Genomic DNA, 19,659 nt, shown 5'->3' on the forward strand with positions numbered 1-19,659 from the left:
GAAGTTTTATTGGTCTCCTGTGTAACCAAGCTACTCAGCCTCTTTTCTCCACTGAATTTTCCGACTGAGCTATCCTCATTCTATTACTCTTTACATCGCTAATTAATATCTAATTGAAGCTATTGTATCCTGATCCTCGCCGACGCTGTCCCCGCTTCAAACTCCCTAGATCAGCCGGGGTAGTTGGAGCCTAGCATAGAACAAGAGCCTGATGATGGCCAGCAGCCCTGAGAGGCAAGCAGTATAGTATCCCGTCTTCCAGATGAGGAAACTGAGGCCCAAATGAGGGCAAGACTGCCCAACCCTTGGAGCTGGCCAGCGGCAGAGCTAGAGCACTACTGTGGACCTAACCGACAGTTATTCCAGCCACCCCCTTCCTGGAATATGTCCAGCAAACAATGCCCAGTCAAGCATCCTCAGACCGTACACACCCGTCAAGAGCAGGTCAGTTCAGGCACGCTCCTACCCCATTCACAGGCCAGCTTGCAGCTGCCCCTTAGGTGTGCACTGCCTTCCCAGCAGATTATGAAGAGTGGGCCTTGGGTTCCAAGGTGGCTCAGGGAGGCCAGGTGGGCATCACCCACCACCCACAGCCCCAGGTATCTGCCTGGGCTTCAAGGGCAAGTCTCCTGCAGCCTGGATTGATTCCCTCACCCAACCAGTCTTTACTGAGCCTCTGCAGATTTGTCCAGGTCCAAGCAGCAGGGAATGAGGGGGTGGGATGGAGCTCGAGCCAGCCCCGGAAGCATGTCCTCAGGCGTCTGGCTCTCTCAGATCAGTTCAACCCTGGGGATTTCCTTCTGATATTTGAGACAAAATCAGGAGCCTTAAAGAATGGAGGGTTTGAGAGGGAGGTAGTGAGTGAGGGGTGACTAGAAACCTATAACAGGGTTTTTAATATATTGGTTTACAATGCTGTGTTAATTTCTGCTGTTTAGCAAAATGATTCAGTTATACACACATATACATTCTTTTTCATATTCTTTTCCATTGTGTCTTATTCAAGGGCATTGAATATAGTCCCTGTGCTGTACAGTAGGACCTTGTTTATCCATCCTATACATACTAGTCTGCATCTGCTAACCCCAAACTCAGTCCAGCCCCACCCCTCCGCCCCGTGGCCACCACAAGTCTGTTCTCTATGTCTGTGGTCTGTGAGTCTGTTTCTATTTCGTAGGTAAGTTCATTTTTGTCTTTTTTTTTTGGCTGCGACATGTGCCATGCAGGATCTCAGTTCCCTGGCCAGGGATTGAACCCATGGCCCCTGCAGTGGAACCAGGGAGTCTTAACCCCTGGACCCCCAGGGAAGTCCCTGTGTCATATTTTAGATTCAACATATAAGTGATATCATGCGATACTTTTTTTTCTCTTCTTGACTTACTTCACTTCGTATGATAATCTCTAGTCCCATCCATGTTGTTTCACATGGTTTTATTTCATTCTTTTCATGGCTGAGTAATATTCCATTGTGTATATATACCACATCTTTATCCATTCATCTGCCAGTGGACATTTAGGTTGCTTCCATGTCTTGGCTGTTGTAAATACAATATGAACAGGGGTGCCTTTTCAAATTAGAGTTTTGTCTGATTATATGCCTAGGAGTGGGATTGCTGGGTCATATGGCAAACACTATTTTTAGTGTTTTGAGGAACTGTCATACTGTTCTCCATAGTGGCCAAGTCAATTTATATTCCCACTACACACCCTCTCCAACATTTATGGTTTGTAGACTTTTTTGATGATGGCCATTCTGAGCAGCATGAAGTGGTATCTCACTTCTGATTTGCATTTCTCTCGTAATTAGCGATGATGAGCACCCTTTCATGTGCCCATTGGCCGTCTGTGTGTGTAACGCAGGTGGTTGATGGTGTTGGAGGACACCATCCAAGACACCAAGTGAGAAACTTTTCTTTGGAGAGGGGACCACATGTCAGGAGTGGCCCACAGCTTCCCTTTCAGGGTGAGGCCAGGGCTCGGCAGAGTTAGGGAGGCCTGGTATGAGAAAAGTGGTGACTCTGTGGTTTGAACTGTTGCAGGCTGGGCGCTGGGATCTGAGCTCACAGACACCAGCTATAAGCGGAGTGGTTCGGAGGAGTCGGAGCCCTGGGACAGGGCCGCGGAAACTCTGGGAGGAGGGACTCCCTCGGGAGCCGCCTTTGGTGGTGACTGTGAATCCCAGGGCGGCCCAGAGAGGCAGGCCAGACTCTCAGGGGAAACGTGGGCCCAGTCTGTCTCCCACCACATGGATTTCAGGAAAACTTCAGGGCCTCACAAGGACGCTCCCCTAGCCCAGCCCAGCTGTGAAGCTGGTGCCTTGGGGGATAGCCCCCATGTGCGGCCAGACCTCACCTCCTGAGAGAAGACTCCTTCTGAGGAAAGATGGGATCCACTGGATGGTTGTGGGACAGAGCCTCCAGGCACGTGCTCGGGGAGGAACCCCCCCCGACGTGTGGAGAGTGGGGGAAGACCCTCCGGAGCCCCTCGGAGGCCCACCAGAAGAGCCAGGCCCGCAAGATGCCCTACACCTGCAGCGAGTGTGGGAAAGCCTTCGGCCGGAGCGCACACCTGGCGCAGCACCAGGTGATGCACACGGGGGCCAAGCCCCACGATTGCATGGAGTGTGGCAAGGCCTTCGCCTGGCTCACCCACCTGAGCCAGCACCGGAGGGTGCACACCGGTGAGAAGCCCTACGCCTGCGGGAGTGCGGCAAGGCCTTCCGCCGCAGCACCCACCTCAGCCAGCACCGGCGGACGCACACGGGCAAGCGGCCCTACACGTGCGACACGTGTGGCCAGGCCTTCAGCCAGAGCACGCATCTGACCCAGCACCAGCGCATGCACACCGGCGAGAAGCCCTGTGAGTGCGGCGCCTGCGGGAAAGCCTTCAGCAACTGCTCAGCTCTGGTGCGGCACCTGCGGGTGCCCTCCGGGGAGAAGCCCTACCAGTGCCGGGAGTGCCCCGAGGCCTTCGCGCAGAGCTCCTCCCTCCCGGAGCACCAGCGCGTGCACACAGGCGAGAAGCCCTACCGGTGCGACGACTGCGGGAAAGCCTTCAGCCGCAGCTCAGCCCTCATGCTTCACCTGCGCCTCCACGTCAGCGTCCTCCAGTGACGAGCGCGCCTCCCGCCGCGGCGCAGCGCTGGCGAGGAACCTGAATTCCAGAAGAGCCAGGACAGCTGGACTGGGGACTGGGGCGTCCCTGAAACGACAAGGGGCTTACGGGCAGAATCTGGGGCTGCTGGGGGACAGCACTTCATTCAGGGACGCGGAGGGAGGCTCTTCAGGCCAGCCGGCGAAGCTTCCAGAAGCCCTGGCTGCCCTCCGTTCCCCACTCAGGGCCGTCTCAGGACAGCTGAATCCAGGGGGTGCGTTGATCCTTGAAGCCGGGACAGCCCATGTCGCGCTGCTCTCAGGACTCAGGGGCCCCCAGGTGCTCGGGCGGGAGGCTCGTCTTCACACGCCCACGTGGCTGCCCTCCTTGCCCGCCCCTCTCCTGTGTAACTGGGGCCTGCCCGCGCCCACCTACTTCTTCACACACACTGTTCTCTCCGCCTGCTCAAGTCCGACTCCGAGGCCAGCCTGGGAGCTGCCTTTTCCACGAGACCCTCTCCGACCCTCAGCCTCTCTGGCATTTTCCCCGCCCTGAGGGTGCTCTTGTCCCTGCACAGCATCCATTTTTCCCTGCCCACTCCGTGCACGGCCCACCAGTCGTCAGGCTCTTGGTTTTACCTCACTACTCCATCTTCACCGTCATTACCTTCTGCGGGCCCACATCCCCTGTTTCGCGGGATTCCAGCAGGGGGTCTCCTTCCTAACGCCTTCCTGCCTTCATCACACACACACACACACCACATACATATACACACAGCACATACATATATCACACACAGCACATACATATACACAGCACATACATATATCACACACACCACACGCATATACACACAGCACATACATATATCACACACAGCACATACATATACACAGCACATACATATATCACACACACCACACGCATATACACACAGCACATACATATATCACACACAGCACATACATATACACAGCACATACATATATCACACACACCACACGCATATACACACAGCACATACATATATCACACACAGCACATACATATACACAGCACATACATATATCACACACACCACACGCATATACACACAGCACATACATGTATCACACACAGCACATACATATACACACAGCACATACATGTATCACACACCACATGCATATACACAGCACATACATATATCACACACACCACACACATATACACACATGCACATACATATATCACACACACCACACACATATACACACATGCACACTATATACAAACACATTTCCCCCACACCACATACACCACACACAAACCAACACACACACCACACACACATGCCACTTACATACACTCCCCACATACACACACACGGTTGTTTCCTTCTCCACACGGGCCTCCAGCAGGCTCTTTCCACAACCCGAATCTGATCGTGTCTCTGCAGTCATGGGAAGCTCTCCACTGTGTCACCTTCTACAGCAAAGCTTCCTGAATGGGTTACAAGTTCCTGTCAAGGCATCAGCCTTCTTTCATGTGTTTCTCTGATGACTCTATGGCGTGTGAACCTGACCCCCCACCATACAGTTGTGTATTGTGTACTGGTCATCTATACCATCTCTCCCTGTGTTTCTCCCTCTGTCTGGAATTCATTCCTTCTGTGTCATGAGTAAACAAAGACCTCTGACGAGCGAGGTTAAGAGCAGGAAGGCTGAGACCCAGGGAGACGGAGATCTTGTAGTGGTCTCAGAGAGTCCTAGATGTACCTAGACACAGCATGGCTGAGGCTCAGATGCTGAGGAACTGACGGGACGTGAGGAAAGACTGAGAGACAAGAGATGCATGTCCCCCTGCCCTTAGGCCCCCAGCAGGCTGCAGGGAGTGGAAAAGACATGAACCTAACATCAGGACGCCTTGGGGACCCCAGGTAAGTGACTTCCCTGAGCCTTAGTGACCGGCTCGGTCAGGAGAGGGGATGATGAGACCCGCCTTGTGCAGCACCTGATGCAGGCTCTGAGCACTGGCCCTGACTGCTGGCATCTGACTCCCCCTTTCCGCCCCACCCTCCCGCTCTCTTTCACTGAGGAACTGAATCTCCTCCCCACCCCAGCACTCAGAGCACTATCATACCCACTTTGTTGTGAGATGTGTATCTACTTTGTTTATCCAAAGGAGAAGGAGTTCAGGGGAAGAAATGAATCTTTATTAAGGTCTTACATCCCATTTAAATGGTAAAGTATTAATTCTAAGTAGACTGCAAAGAGTTAAGTATGCATACTGTAATCCCAAGAGAAATCTTTTAAAAAGACTATACAAAGAGAATTCATTGGAATGACTGATGCTGAAGCTCCAATATTTTGGCCACCTGATGTGAACTGACTCATTGGAAAAGACCCTGATGCTGGGAAAGATTGAAGACAGAAGGGGATGACAGAGGATGAGGGGGTTGGATGGCAGCACCGACTCGATGGACATGAATTTGAGCAAGCTCTAGGAGTTGGTGATGGACAGGGCAGCCTGGCATGCTGCAGTCCATGGGGGTCGCAAAGAGTCGGACACGACTGAGTGACTGAAATGAACTGAAACAGATGATCAAAAACTCAGATGAGTTAAAAAGGAAGCTGAGAAACAACCCAAAAGAAAGCAGGAAAGGGAAAACTGACAGATAACAAAAGGAGCAAACAGGAAAGAAAAAGGCAGACCAAACTGTAAGCTTATACATTGTTACATATAAGTGATCTAAACATACCAATTAAAAGAATTTGCCAGAATGAATTTTTTTAAAAAAGAAAATAAGAAACTTAACTTTCAGTGTGATGATATAGGGACTTCCCCGGTGGTCCAGTGGTTAAGAATCCACCTTGCAATCCAGGGGACGGGTTTGATCCCTGGTCAGGGAACTAGATCCCACATGCTGCGTAGAAACTGAGTACCACAACTACTGAGCCCACGTGCTCCGAAGCCGCTGAGCCACAACTAGAGTTCATGTGTCCCAGGGGAAGATCCTGCATGACGCAACAAAGACCCTCAGGCCCCAACTAAGACCCAGTGCAGCCAAATAAATAAATATTTAAAAAATAAATGTAATTAGGTAAGCTTAAGGTAAAAGAGTGGGGAAAGATATATATTATGAAATCTCCACATCAAAAAATGCTGCAATGGCTATATTAGTATCAAACCAAGTAGACTTAAGAACAAGGAAAATTACTAGGAACAAAGAGAGAACTTACATAGTGATAAAGAGACAATTCACCAAAAAGACATAACAGTTCCAAATAATGTATGCATTTAACAACAAAGCCTTAAAATAACAGGAAATAAAAACTGATAGAGCTGAAAGAAAATAATAGACTTTAAATTCACAAATTATAATTGGAGACTTCAACACCCCTCTCACTAGAATCAACAGAACAAAACAGAAAACCAGTAAGGATACAAAAGAACTGACCAATGTCATCAACCAACTGGATGTAATGGATGAAGCTGCCAAAGGTCAAACTTTGTTTATCCAGAAATAAGTAATTTCCCATGATTTAAGCTAAGATAAAGCTTTTGAAGTCTGATTTTAAGCTGTTACTAATGTTTACCCCCAAAAGTGAATGGTCTAAGTTTCCACCTGAAGAAAATGAAAAAGAAATTAATTCAGAATTAAGTAGAAGGAAGGGAATGACGCAAGTAGTGAATCACAAAATAGAAAAGAGTACCAAAATGAGCACTCTCAAAAGGTAATCTGTTCTTTGATAAAGATAAATATAAAGATAAATACAATTGATAAACCTCCAGCTAGACAGAGAGGGAGAAGGGACACAGCATCAGTCATGAAAGAGGTGGCATCCCTACAGACCCTGCAGGCATGAGAAGACTACAGCTGTGCTATGAGCAATTCTGTGCCAGTCAATCAGACCTCTCCGTTCAAGAAATAGGCAAATTTCTTGCAAAAACAGTTCACCAAGCATTAGTTGATTGGAGAAGGCGATGGCACCCCACTCCAGTACTCTTGCCTGGAAAATCCCATGGACGGAGTAGCCTGGTAGGCTGCAGTCCATGGGGTCGAGAAGAGTTGGACACGACTGAGCGACTTCACTTTGACTTTTCACTTTCATGCACTGGAGAAGGAAATGGCAACCCACTCCAGTGTTCTTGCCTGGAGAATCCCAGGGACGGGGGAGCCTGGTGGGCTGCCGTCTATGGGGTCGCACAGAGTCGGACACGACTGAAGCGACTTAGCAGCAGCAGCAAGCATTAGTTGATAATGCTAGCCTTACTCACAACTGATGTATGTCAGCACCTGGAGGGCCAGGCTAGGGCCGGTCAGTGGTCCAGGAGGGGTCCGGTTCGGGGACCGTGGGGAAGAGCAGAGAGGACCCCTCCCCTCCCGCGGCCTTGGGCTGCGGGGTGGGCGACCCGGCCTTGGCGCGGGACACAGCCCCGCATCGCCACCTGGTGGCCGCTGAGCCGGGAAGAGAGCTGCAAAATGCAGCCTCTGAACCGCCTCCCATCCAGTCAAGGAGGTCCGGAGCTTCAGCTGCCTCCCACACCTGCGAGGGTTGGGCGGAGGGGACTGGGGAGCAGGAGGAAGCTTAATGGGAGAAAGCAAGAGAAGGGGCCTCCACCCTCAGGATCCATCCCAGGGCCCACCCACCTTCAGGACTCAGGATCCCAGCCCGGGGGCTCCCGCCCCCCGCACCTGGACCACCATGGGCCAGAGACACGTCTTAAAGGCTGTCTGCACATTTATTAGTTCCTGGGATGGATCAGGGAGAGGCGGCCATTCCCCCTGCTCCCAGGGAGAACTCCAGCTTCCCGCTGCAGCACAAGGCATCGGAGGCAGGCTGGAGAAAGGACTTCCCGAGGATACCATCAGCACCCGAGTCGGCCACTGGGTCAGCTTCCTGGACCAAGTGGACAAAAGAGATGGTGGGGAGGGAGGCTCCCTGCGTCCTCCGTGATGAGTCAGGGAGGGCCTCGTTGAGGCCTCAGCAGGGCGGGGACTGGTCAGCTGCCCGCGAGGAAACATGCCCCCACCGCCCCCTACAGGTGCTCGTGACCACACCCCGCCCTGCCTTACAGTCCCCCGACACACACACACACGCACACACACACCCAGCAGTCTAGGCCCACCAGCCAATGTCAGCCCTGGAAGGGCGCATGAAAGCGCAGCCCTGGAGGAGAGTACCGTCGGGGCAAAGACCTGGATCGCAACCCCCTCCTCCTGGGGCTTCAATTCACCTGCCACCCGGAGCTCCACCCGGTCGCTGAGCTCCGACAGCAAGGAGCGGGGCCCGCCGGTGCGGTAGCGGCAGCTGTATGTGCCGGCGTGCTGGGGCCCCACGGAGGTCAGCACCAGGTCCGCGGAGCCGTGGGTGGACCAAGCCACCGCCAAGGGCTCCTCTTCGCCCTCGCGCAGCAGCAGGAAGGAGACGTCGGGCACCTCGGCCTCGCAGCGCAGGACGGCATCGCGGCCCGGAGTCAAGGCCCCAGTCCACAGGGCCCGGAGCTGCGGCCTGGGCAGAGGCCCTGGGCGAGCGGCGGGAGGTCAAGTGAGGCTCCTCGCCCCGCCTCCGACCCTGGGCACTGCGCTGTAGCCGGCGGGCCTCCCCGCCCCACCCCCCAGACCTGCCATGAGGTCTGAGCCCCCCAGGGGTCCCCATCACGGGCACACAGCGCCCAGGAGGAAAACGCCACCCGCCCAGCGGAGTGGGGTTCCTGCGAAGGGCACAGCCGGGGCAGCGGCCCAGAGGTGGGACCTGTGCGGCCAGGAGTCCCGGACGCTGAAATCCGAGGAGCACACAGACCCAGGGCCGGGGGGGCTCGGCGAGAATTACACCTCGACCCTCCGCGTAGGCACCTGGGCTCCAGGAGGGCCGGGATCCTAATCTGACGACCACCGACAGGCGCGTGGCGCACGAGCCAGTGCAGAGCGGTTAGGAGTCTGAACCCTAAAAACTGGATCCGCTCTCCACGATCTCCACCAAAGCGCCCCACCTGCCCGGCGCTCACGGCGGCGGTAGACAGGCCACCAGGCGGGGCGCCCCGGGGCCCTGGAGGCCGACCCCACCCCCTCAGGCCCCGGGCGCCTCCCGTCGTATCCCGGGACAGGCGCCCGGGTAGAAGGGGGCTCCGGGCCGCCGTGCCCGCAGCTCACCGTCCACGCGCAGCTCCAGGGTCGCGCTAGGCTTGGAGCCCGCGAAGGGCGGCGACGTGTCCACGTAGACGCAGCTGTAGTTGCCCGAGTCCACCGCCGAGACGCCGCGCAGCTCGAATTGGGCCTCGGGGCCCGCGGGGCTCAGGACGCGCTGCACCTGGCGCCCGCCGGCGTCCTTGCGCACCAGGGCGAAGCGCACGCCGGCGCGCGGTGCCCGGCACCGCAGCTGCACCAGCGCGCCCGGCGTGGGGCTCAGGATCGCGGGTTCGGCCGACAGCTCCGGCGCGGGGAGCGTCCCTGCGGGGAGCGCGCGGGAGGCTGGCGCACAAACCGGATCCTCCCCCAGAAAGATCCGCCTTGCTCCCTCCCGGGAAGCCGGCTGGGACCACCCCGGAGCCTTCCTCCCGACCCGGCCCGGTCCTCGCCGGACGCGGACATTCCTACGCTCTCCGCACTAGTCCGTAAGCGCAGGAAAACGGGGTGCGGGCGCGTTTTGTGGAAGGAGCACCCCCGAGCCCCCGACGACCTCTCCTGAGCTTTACGCCCCTGGTCCGAGTCCTTAGGGGTCCTGCAGCCCCCCCTTGGCTCCCTCCACAGCGGCCTCAGGGCCCACCGGGGCTGGCCCTGCGCTCCTCGCCTTAGGCTCGCGGGGGAGAGCGCGCCCCGGGCACGGGCAGGGCCGCGTCCGGGCTCCGTCCGGGCTCTCGCAGCCCTCGCAGCCCCGCGGTCTCGTCCCGCAGGCTCACCGTCGCTCAGCACCAGCTCAGCCGGCGCACTGTCCCGGGACCAGGCCGCCAGCTCGCTGCGCAGCCGGTAGCGGCAGGTGTAGCCGCTGCCGTCGCCCGCGGCCAGCGCGCTCAGCAGGAAGAAGACGCGGTCCGGACTGGTGCTGGCCCGGGGTACCAGCTGCTCCTCCGCGCCCCGCCGCAGCTGGAAGTCCACGCCGCTCAGGGGCGCCACGCAGGTGAGCGAGGCAGACGAGCCCGGCCTCAGGACCTTGGCAGACTCCCTGTCCACAGTCAGCGTGGGCGCCGGCGGCGGGTCTGCAGGGAGGGGTGTGTCACTGGGGAGGCCGCTGGGGGGCGCCCAGCCCCCAGACCTCTGTCCCAGGAACAGCCTGCCTGTGGTGGGTTCCGACGCAGCTCCCCAGGCAGGCCGCTGCTTCCCACAGCCGTCCTGGGTGGGGCTGCTCAGGGTCCAGGGTAGTTTCTCGTCCTCCAGGAGCCTCCTCCCCCAGGAAGCCCTCTGGGCTGGCCCACCCACTCACCTAGCTCCTCTATGGTCACTGTGGCACTGGGCTCCGAGGGGGTGCCTGCCGCGTGGGTCCGGTAGCTGCAGCTGTAGTTCCCAGCCCGGTGGACCGGGAAGGTGGCTTGCGTGGCCTCTGGGGCCTCAGCCACCTCCAGAAACTGGTCCTCTCCTTCCAGCCTCAGCAGGAAAGTCACACCTCGAAGTCCCGAGAGGCACAGCAGTGTGGTGTTCAGGCCGGGTGTGATCCAGGACACGGGACTGGTTGAGATCGAGGGTGGGGGCAGGGGCTCTGCAGATGGGGCAAGGGTCACAGCGGGACAGGGGTCTTGGGTAACTCTGCCTGAGCTGGGAGACATGGGGGCCCAGCCCGAGCTGGACCTCCGAGCTCCTGACAGTGTGAGGGAGCCAAGACGGACGTCTCGATGGGGGAGTGAGCCGGGAATACAAGTGGAAGGCATGGGGCCGGCTGCCCGCAGCTTCCTGGGGATTCAATCATGTATTCTCACAGCCTTCTAGGGTTGGTGAAAACATCACCCTCTTTTTGTTCAGTCACTCTGTCCAGTTGTTTGGCACCCCACGGACTGTAGCCCGCCAGGCTTCTCTGACAGTGGGATTCCCCAGGCAAGGATACTGGAGCGGGTTGCCATGCCCTCCTCCAGGGGGTCTTCCCGACCCAGGGATTGAACTGGCCTCTCCTGCACTGGCAGGTGGATTCTTTACTACTGAGCCGCCAGGGAAGCCCAGTCACCCTTATTTAACAGATGGGGACACTGGGCTCAGAGACAGCACCGGAACTGCCCGAGGCCACCAGCTGCTCTGGAGCGGCAGCAAGAGCACAGGGAGGGTGAGGCGTGAGCAGAGGAGCCTCCCCAGCAGCCCGCCTCCTGCCTCCAGGCCAGGGACCACACTCACCTGCTCCGGTCACTTCCACCAGGTTGCTCGGGCTGATCCAATCGTTGTCGCCCTTGTAGCTGCAGCGGTAGAGGCCCCGGGTGGTGCTGGTCACTGGTCCCAGCGGGAACCTGTGCTCATGGGCAGGGGACTCCAGGTGCACCGGTTCCTGGCCCACGCCATCCTTGAGGAGCTGAAACTCCTGGGTTGGCAGCGGGCTCTGGCAGGTCAGCGTCACATCGGCCCAGGGTGCCAGCGGTGAGCCGGCCTCGGCCCACAGGGATGGCCTGGGGTCAAAGACTGCGTAGGGGAGGCAGTCAGAGCCGGGCACCCACCCGCGGGCTCACCCCGCAGCACCCTCCGTGCCCAGGCTGGCCCACTCACACGTCGCCTGCTCAGTCACGGGGCTCAGGGACAGACCTGCAGAGACCCAGCTGTTAGGCCTCACTGCCGTTCCCCCCAGCCCCCGGCCACCCCAGGACCCGGCCTCACCCCAGAGCAGCAGGAGGGCTGCCCAAGCAGACATGGTCCACGTCCCGTAGCCTCAGGGCTGTCTGTGGGGTTATAAGGTGCAGCCGGGGCGGCGAGGCTCACCCCCGCGCCCTTCCCGGAAAGCTGGGCTCCAGGGGCAAAGGGCGAACCTTGACCCCCAGAGGCTCAGCCACAGCAACAGTCAATAACCACGCTGAATGGGTTTGCTGCCTTCCGGTCAGTTTTGCAAATCACTCACACGCAGTTGTCTGGGGACTAGTGGCTGTCAGGTTACACGTTTTGCCCCAGACATGTCAGAAAGACTGGACACGGCTTCTTTTCAGGATCCCGCTGGCAGCCCTCACAGGCAGGTTATTTTTCCCTTGGATATCCCAACCACAAAAAACCTGCCTGCCAAACAGGAGACGGGTTCAATCCCTGAGTCAGGAAGCTCCCCTGGAAAAGGGAATGGTAACCCACTCCAGTATTCTCACCTGGGAAATTCCACAGACAGAGGAGCCTGGAGGGCTATAATCCATAGGGTCCCAAAGAGCCAACACAACTTAGAGACTAAACAAAAAATCTCAACTACAGCCGCAGAGATGAATCAGTGGTCAGAGCTCTGGGGAAAAGGTTTTTGAGTGGAAATCAGCCACGGTGAATTGGTTAAAGGTGAGATTGCAGAGGAAGGTGCGGCCTGTGGACAGTGAGGGGCCACAGGAGCTGCAATTGCTCTGCTCGTCAGGGACTGCTTGTCGGAATCCGGAAGCTGAAGGCCCCGAGTAAGAGCGTCCTGTCTGGTCCTGCGTTCGGCAAGTAACTGGTCTGAGGCATTCCCCAGAGAAACAAGGAGGCCATACAGACAGGCAGGACCTGAGGTTCTCACACAGGTCGCACATCACACACACTCATCACACACACACGTGGCCATTGCACAATCTCCCGTCCCCTCTGGGCCTGTGTGGGCCTGGCCTTCAACCCAGGGAGGTGAAGGCCTCTCCCCCCATTGGTGGCATTGATCGGGTAATTCCTTGGAAATCCAGTGCCTCCCGTGCTCTGTGGCAACTCACCACATTGTCCCTCGGTTTCTCCACCTGACAAATTAGCCAGCTGGAGCTTGAGACTGAAGAATGGGTGCTGGGAGCCCCTTCTCCAAGCAGGCGTGAGGATATTGGGGTGATGGTGAACACTGGCATGCCATGCCCCATGCCAAACTGTCCCCAGGGCCCTGATGATCACCTGTCACCACGTGGGAGGATGTGACGAGAAGCTCTGCTTTCCCAGAGCTCGTGGGCTGGAGTCCGAGGATGCTCATCCCAGGCGGGACGTGGGCTGGCCGCCATGCTGCCTGTCCACCTGAGATGCTGAGAATGGGGCTGTGGGGAGCCAGGTGCGCTGGCTCAGCAGCAGGTGGGAACAACCTGACCCACAGTGGACGCCAGCCCAGGCCGACAGAGCTGGGGTCAGCAGCTGTGACTCCTGGGGGAGGTCAAGGAAGGTGTTTCTCTAGAATTTGAAGCCTGTTGTGCAAGTAAGTAGACCAGCCGCAGGTTCCAAAAGACGTCACTCATACGCCCAGCAGCAGGTGGGAACAACCTGACCCACAGTGGACGCCAGCCCAGGCCGACAGAGCTGGGGTCAGCAGCTGTGACTCCTGGGGGAGGTCAAGGGAGGTGTTTCTCTAGAATTTGAAGCCTGTTGTGCGAGTAAGTAGACCAGCCGCAGGTTCCAAAAGGCGTCACTCATACGCCAGGATGGGCAGAGCGGTGGGCGGCAGGCCCTGTTGTGTGTCACCCGCTGCGGCTTAACTGCTCAGGCATCCAGCACCCGGCCCACACAGAGTCTGCCCTGCCGAGGACAGATGGGCGGGAAGAGCTGGCCGGGGAAAGGCAAGTGCAGAATGCACCCTCATGTGGCAGCTGGGAATGGAAAACAGTGCAGCCAGCCGCTGTGGATGGCTGCCTGGACGTGCCCGCAGTGGTCAAACAGTACACCACACGTCCAGTCCTACGTGAGAGAAGTGAAAACAGGCGTTCAAGCAAACACTTGTACACTAATGTTCACTGCAGAATTTTCCCTAACCGCCAAAAGGTGGAAACAACCCAAATGTCCATCAACTGATGAATGGCTAAATGAATTGTGGTCTACCCATAGGATGGAATATTACTCAGCAATAACAAGGAATGAAATACTGGTACATGCTCAGACCACAGAAAATACCACGGTCAGGGAAAGAAGCCAGACACCAAAAGGCCACATATTGTATGATTCCATTTATATGAAAAATCTAGAACAAGCAGATCCAAAGTGAATTAGTGGTTGCTAGGGGCTGAGGGGAGGAACAAAGGGGAGTAATGGCTTAATAAGCAGAGTTTCATTTTGGAGTGTGGAAATGTACTGGAATTAGTGATGATGACAATCACACAGCACAGAAAATACATGAACTAAAAAATATAACAAAAACAAAAACCAACCTGAATTGTACACTTTGAAATGGTTCAATTATGTTCTGTGAATTGCATCTCAAAACCAGAAGGCACTCAGGGCATAAGGTGTTCTTGCCTTTGGCATGCTGGGGTGTCCACTTGAGGTGGCTGGGGCCAGCCCACCCACCAACATCCAGAAGTCATCCAAGCCCCGCCACAGGGACAAGACTGCATTGACAGGAGGTGAGTGCATATGTGTTTAAGCGATATTTTTATAATAAAAACAAGGTCTTGGGAATTGTTAGGTAAAATAAAACATCAGCTTTTTGTCCATGGTCAAGCTGACTGCACACCAAGCAGTTTTTACATCAGAAGATTAACGCAGGGTTGACAGAAAGTGGAGAGTGAAAAAGTTGGCTTAAAGCTCAACATTCAGAAAACGAAGATCATGGCATCCGGTCCCATCACTTCATGGGAAATAGATGGGGAAACAGTGGAAACAGTGTCAGACTTTATTTTTCTGGGCTCCAAAATCACTCCAGATGGTGACTGCAGCCATGAAATTAAAAGACGCTTACTCCTTGGAAGGAAAGTTATGACCAACCTAGATAGCATATTGAAAAGCAGAGACATTACTTTGCCAACAAAGGTTCGTCTAGTCAAGGCTATGGTTTTTCCAGTGGTCATGTATGGATGTGAGAGTTGGACTGTGAAGAAGGCTGAGCGCCAAAGAATTGATGCTTTTGAACTATGGTGTTGGAGAAAACTCTTGAGAGTCCCTTGGACTGCAAGGAGATCACCCCTGGGATTTCTTTGGAAGGAATGATGCTAAAGCTGAAACTCCAGTACTTTGGCCACCTCATGTCAAGAGCTGACTCATTGGAAAAGACTCTGATGCTGGGAGGGATTAGGGGCAAGAGGAGAAGGGGACGACAGAGGATGAGATGGCTGGATGGCATCACTGACTTGATGGACGTGAGTCTCAGTGAACTCCGGGAGTTGGTGATGGACAGGGAGGCCTGGCGTTCTTCGATTCATGGGGTCGCAAAGAGTCGGACATGACTGAGCGACTGATCTGACCTGATCTGATCTGACAGCATTCTCCCCAGGGCACAGACTTCTCTTCAACCAGGTGTCTCTTAATCCACTCGCTTCAAGAAGAAAATGCTTTGTGGGAAGATGGAGACACCTGCTGGGAATAATGGGCAGCATGCTGGGGCGCAGGGCCCATTATTGCCCTGTGGAGGCAAGTGCAGGGCACTTCAGTCACCACAGATGAGGAGCTGTGACTCCACGAGGCCTGACTCCGGCAGGATGTGCGGCTCAGTTTGTCGGACCCTGGAGCCCTGGCTCCACACCCAGGGGGCACTGGCTCCCACCACTGCCCACCTCATTCAGCATCTGCCTCCCACAGGGGTCGGCCTTACTCTCTGGCAGGGGTCGGTGGGGCAGGGGGTGGTCTGCAGGGCAGACCCAGGCTGCTACCTCCCCAGCCTCGCTTGAGTCTCTGCCTCTGCAGGTTTAACAGATTTCCTTGGTCTGCCTCCAAGAAGCCAGGCTGACCCTGCAGGGGACCAACTGCAGAGCTGCTGGGGTGGCTGCCAGGACCCTCTGCTAACGGGGCCAGCCCAGGGACGCCAGCAGGCGAGGATCTGGGGTCCCCACGCACAAGGGAGCCATGAGTGCTGATGTGGGGACCCTGCCACCCCTTCTCTTTGTACAGCTGCAACCCAAGTGTGAACCCGGCCCCTCACAGAGAAGGGGACCCCACAGGAGTGCCGAGCCTTCGGAGGCTGTGCCTGCCAACACCTTGATTTCAGACGCCTGGCCTGTAGAACTGAATCAAGTCCTGTTGTTTCAAGCTGCCCAGTCAGTTGTAGCCACACGTGCGGAGACCAGCCCAGCACCCTCGATGGGATGGGTGGGTTGCCTGGGGAGGGGGCCTCTCCTGACCCCCAGTGATGCCCTCCGATGACTGCTCAGTGCCAGACAGAGGGTCGCGGGTGATGGGGTGGTACCTGGAAGCTGCAGCCCCATCTTGCAGGAAGGGGCCGTGGACTCACAGGAGGCAGGGCTGAGGGCGCCTCCAGACACCCTGCCCCCACAGGTGGCTCCTCTGCACATCCCAGCACTAGAGCTGGCAGATGGAAGCTGCAGAGCGTGGCTATGTCTCTGCCTCTGCTGCCCTGCTCCGAGGCTGCATCATCGAGCCACCTCTCCTGTACTTGACCACCTGCCAGCCACGGACCCAGGATCTGGGGCTGCGCTTGGCGAGGGCAGCCGGGAGCCCGTCCCTGACCCCGAACTGCAATTGTTCCAGGTGTCTGACAGTAACCTCCCGTCTGCCCTGGGAGACCACGACCTCCACGCTGCGGGCTGGCCCAGCCTTCCTAACTGGCTGCCGGTGAATGAGATTTGGGCTCAAGGACCTTCGGGCCCGCAGGGAGGCTGGGGGGGCCAATGTCTCCCGGGCCGCGTCCTGCAGACCGCACGCCAGCTTCCGTGGGAAGGAGGTGAGCGAGGCTCAGCGTCCTCAGCACCTGGACACGACCCCTGAGGCTGATAAGATTTTCCTGGAAATCAACAGAGGCAGCTTTGAAGCGCGGAGGGCAGGCCGGGGGCGGCTCCACCACCTCTTATCTTAAGCCAACCGCACCCCCACTGAGGGCCCGGGAGAACCCTAGCGTCTGTCCCTGCACCCGGCGGAAGGGCGGAGCAGGACGCACAGCAGGGCGGGAGGAGCGCAGTCTGCGTGCCGCCAAACTCCCTCCCACGCCCGTCCTCCCGGTGGTGCAGCCGCCCGGGCCTCGGCCTCCACGACCGGGACGCGGGAGCCGGAGCCAGAAACACAACGGACAGGCCCGCCCGGAACTGAACGGCCGACAGCGGTGCCCGCCCGGGCCGGAGCCCGCGGACCGGAAGTGCGCCGGTCCGCCCCGCCGGGACCCCGTGTGCGGCGCTGGGGTGGGAGCCGGGGTGGCGGACGCCTGGGCGCCCCGCTTGCAGGCTGGGGTCGCGGGAACGCGCGAGATGCCCGTTACTCGCCGGGGTGGCCGGCGTGGGTCCCCGCGTCCCCGCCCGCTCGCAGCGCGGAGCCTTCCACCCTCCTGCTCCGGGCCACGGCTCTGAAGAGGGGCGCGGCTGCGAGGACGGGCGGGACCCCCGCCCCCGCGGGTGCGCGCTCAGTCCCTTCAGTGGTGTCCGACTCTTTGCGGACCCATGGACCGCAGCCCGCAGGCTCCTCTGTCCATAGGATTCTCCAGGCAAGAACACTGGAGCGGGCTGCCGTGCCCTCCTCCAGGGGATCTTCTCGATCCCCGTCTCTGAGTCTCCGGCATTGCCGGCCGATTCTCGACACGCTGAGCCGTCTGGTACGCCCCGCTCGCGGGGGCTGCTGGGAAGTGTAGTCCTGCAGCGCTTGGCTCTCCGTCCGCCCAAGGACTCCGGTTGCCGTGGTAACGGGCTCCCGCAAGGAGTGAGCCTGCGTCGTCGCCAAGGAGATGGCGTCTGGGACCTGGGACTCCCGGGCGCACCTGGCCCGGGAGAAGCTGGTGACTGGCCAGGACGATGCTTAATAGTCCTTGTCCCCTGTCTGACTTCTGGGACATACGGACTGGGAAAGGCGTGGATGGGTCGCAGGTGGAAACACCCGGGCTGCTCTGAAACGTCCGGGTGAGCAGGTCGCTCCCAGAGGTGAAATCAGAATCTCGGAGCGGGGCTCGAGCATCTGCGTGTCAGAGCTCTGGGGCAGATTCTAGTATGTGCAGCCGCGTTCCACAGCCGCGAGCCCCGGGGCCGCACAGGTGACGCTGAGCCTGCTCTCTCTGCTGGGCGGGATGTGCCGGTTAGGCCCCCCGCCCACTATGTAACCCGCGTCGGTGCCCGCCCTTCCCGGGACTCCTGAGCCACAACCACACGGACACACGTGATGATGTCGACCGATGTGGCCCCCATGTGGCACTCAGCGGCCCCGACGGTCTGCTCCCACTGTGTGTCCCCTTCTCCATCCTTGTGGGTGTCTGGACATAGAATGCCCTGCTTCAGTGAGGCCTGTCTCCCTGCCCAGCGGCAGTGTCAGGGCTTGCTTGAAGCTGTTGGTGGGGGTCACCACACCGTGATGTTGGAGCGGTGGCTGACCGGCACGCGGAGGGCCGCTTGCCCGCGTGCCTACCCTGGTGGAACAGGAAGGCCTTGCTAGGGTGGCTGCAGAGGAGGGAAGGTGCGTGGGTGCCCCCGGGGTGTGGGCAGGCCCCAGCACTAGCTGAAGACTCTTGTGCACTCCCTGGGGCTTCTCACTGCTGGGTCTCCCAGGGCTCAAAAGGCTTACAGAACTGGGACCTCTCAAGCCTGTGGGTGCACTGCTGCTGAAGGAGCTTCTCCTTCTTGCAAAAGGACCTCCTGCTCTGGGTGCACAGAAAGGGCCACTCCCTGGAGTGAATTATCTGCTGTCTCAGGCCCACCTCCCAAAGGCCCTGTTGCTGTTGGGCAGTCCTGGAGGGTGGACGTGGGCACCTGTGTGAGGGACTTGTTTCTCTGGGGTTGGCTGCAGGGTCTGCTTTACAGAAACTGGTTGCCTAAGATGACCTCCTGTCCCACCCCCTGCCCCCTAGGGCTTATGCTGGGAACAGCACCCGAGAAGTACTTGAGTGCCCTGGTGGGCTATAGGGGGTTTTTAGGGGCAGGACCCCTGGTCACACTGGGAACTGAAGTGGGACTGGGGCTCCCGCATGAGGTCCCTTGAAATATCAGGCTCCTGGACCAGGGCTCACACCGGGCCCCAGCCCTGGGAGCCTGTGCTCAGGGAGCCTGTGCCCTGGGCAAGCTGTCCTGCCACCTACCACCCCCCCGACGCAGGAGGGGGCCTCTCAGCTCTGTCTGCTGGGGGCCCAGGCTCCACCTCGGCCTCGCCTGAGGTCCCAGGACAGCTCGTGGGGCATCAGCCTGCTCAGGGCACTTGGTGTCCAAGCATCCATCCCAGGGCCAGCCTCCAACTCAGGAGTCCTCCTTGCAGGACATGGAAGAGCTGAGGAATGGAGAGGTTGGCCGTTCCTATGAGGGGAAAAGCAAACTTCAGTGACTGAGGGATTCTGGATGACTTGGCCAGATTTCCTTAAGAGTCTTGAAAGCAGTAAAAAGGGGAAAGACATAAAGAAAGGAGTTTCAGGGCCTTCCCTGGCAGTCCAGTGGTTAGGACTCCATACTTCCATTGCGGCAGGCATGGGTTCAATCCCTGGCTGGGGAACTAATATCCACAAGCTGCTCGAATTAGCAAACAAAAAAAGAAAAAAGCAGGAGCTGAAGGCAGCTGGTTCAGTGGATTGAAGTAAGTGGTCAAGAAAGGACTCCTGGCCTCTCTAGGCTTGGTTTCTCCCCTCCCCTCCACTGTCCTCT

At 57.8% G+C, this 19,659-nt stretch overlaps 1 protein-coding gene and 1 pseudogene across 1 annotated transcript; one reads left to right on the plus strand and one right to left on the minus strand.

Annotated features, from left to right (window-relative positions):
• The first annotated feature begins 398 nt into the window (after positions 1–398).
• On the plus strand, positions 399–3,113 carry LOC147354873 (uncharacterized; annotated as a pseudogene).
• Positions 3,114–7,799: 4,686 nt separating this feature from the next.
• Positions 7,800–11,909, minus strand: A1BG (alpha-1-B glycoprotein). The gene is made up of 8 exons (XM_086355066.1): positions 11,864–11,909; positions 11,756–11,791; positions 11,393–11,671; positions 10,497–10,769; positions 9,976–10,272; positions 9,230–9,526; positions 8,314–8,601; positions 7,800–7,976 (listed from the first exon to the last, which is right to left on the minus strand). Exons 1-8 carry the CDS (start codon positions 11,895–11,897, stop codon positions 7,969–7,971), a joined length of 1,512 nt encoding a protein of 503 aa, XP_086211192.1. The 5' UTR covers positions 11,898–11,909; the 3' UTR covers positions 7,800–7,968.
• Between the last annotated feature and the right edge of the window lie 7,750 nt (positions 11,910–19,659).

Source organism: Bos grunniens, chromosome 18, assembly GCF_055505025.1.
Source record: "Bos grunniens cultivar Pamir isolate PY7600 chromosome 18, Bosgru_T2T1.0, whole genome shotgun sequence".
Classification (NCBI taxonomy): Eukaryota; Metazoa; Chordata; class Mammalia; order Artiodactyla; family Bovidae; genus Bos; species Bos grunniens.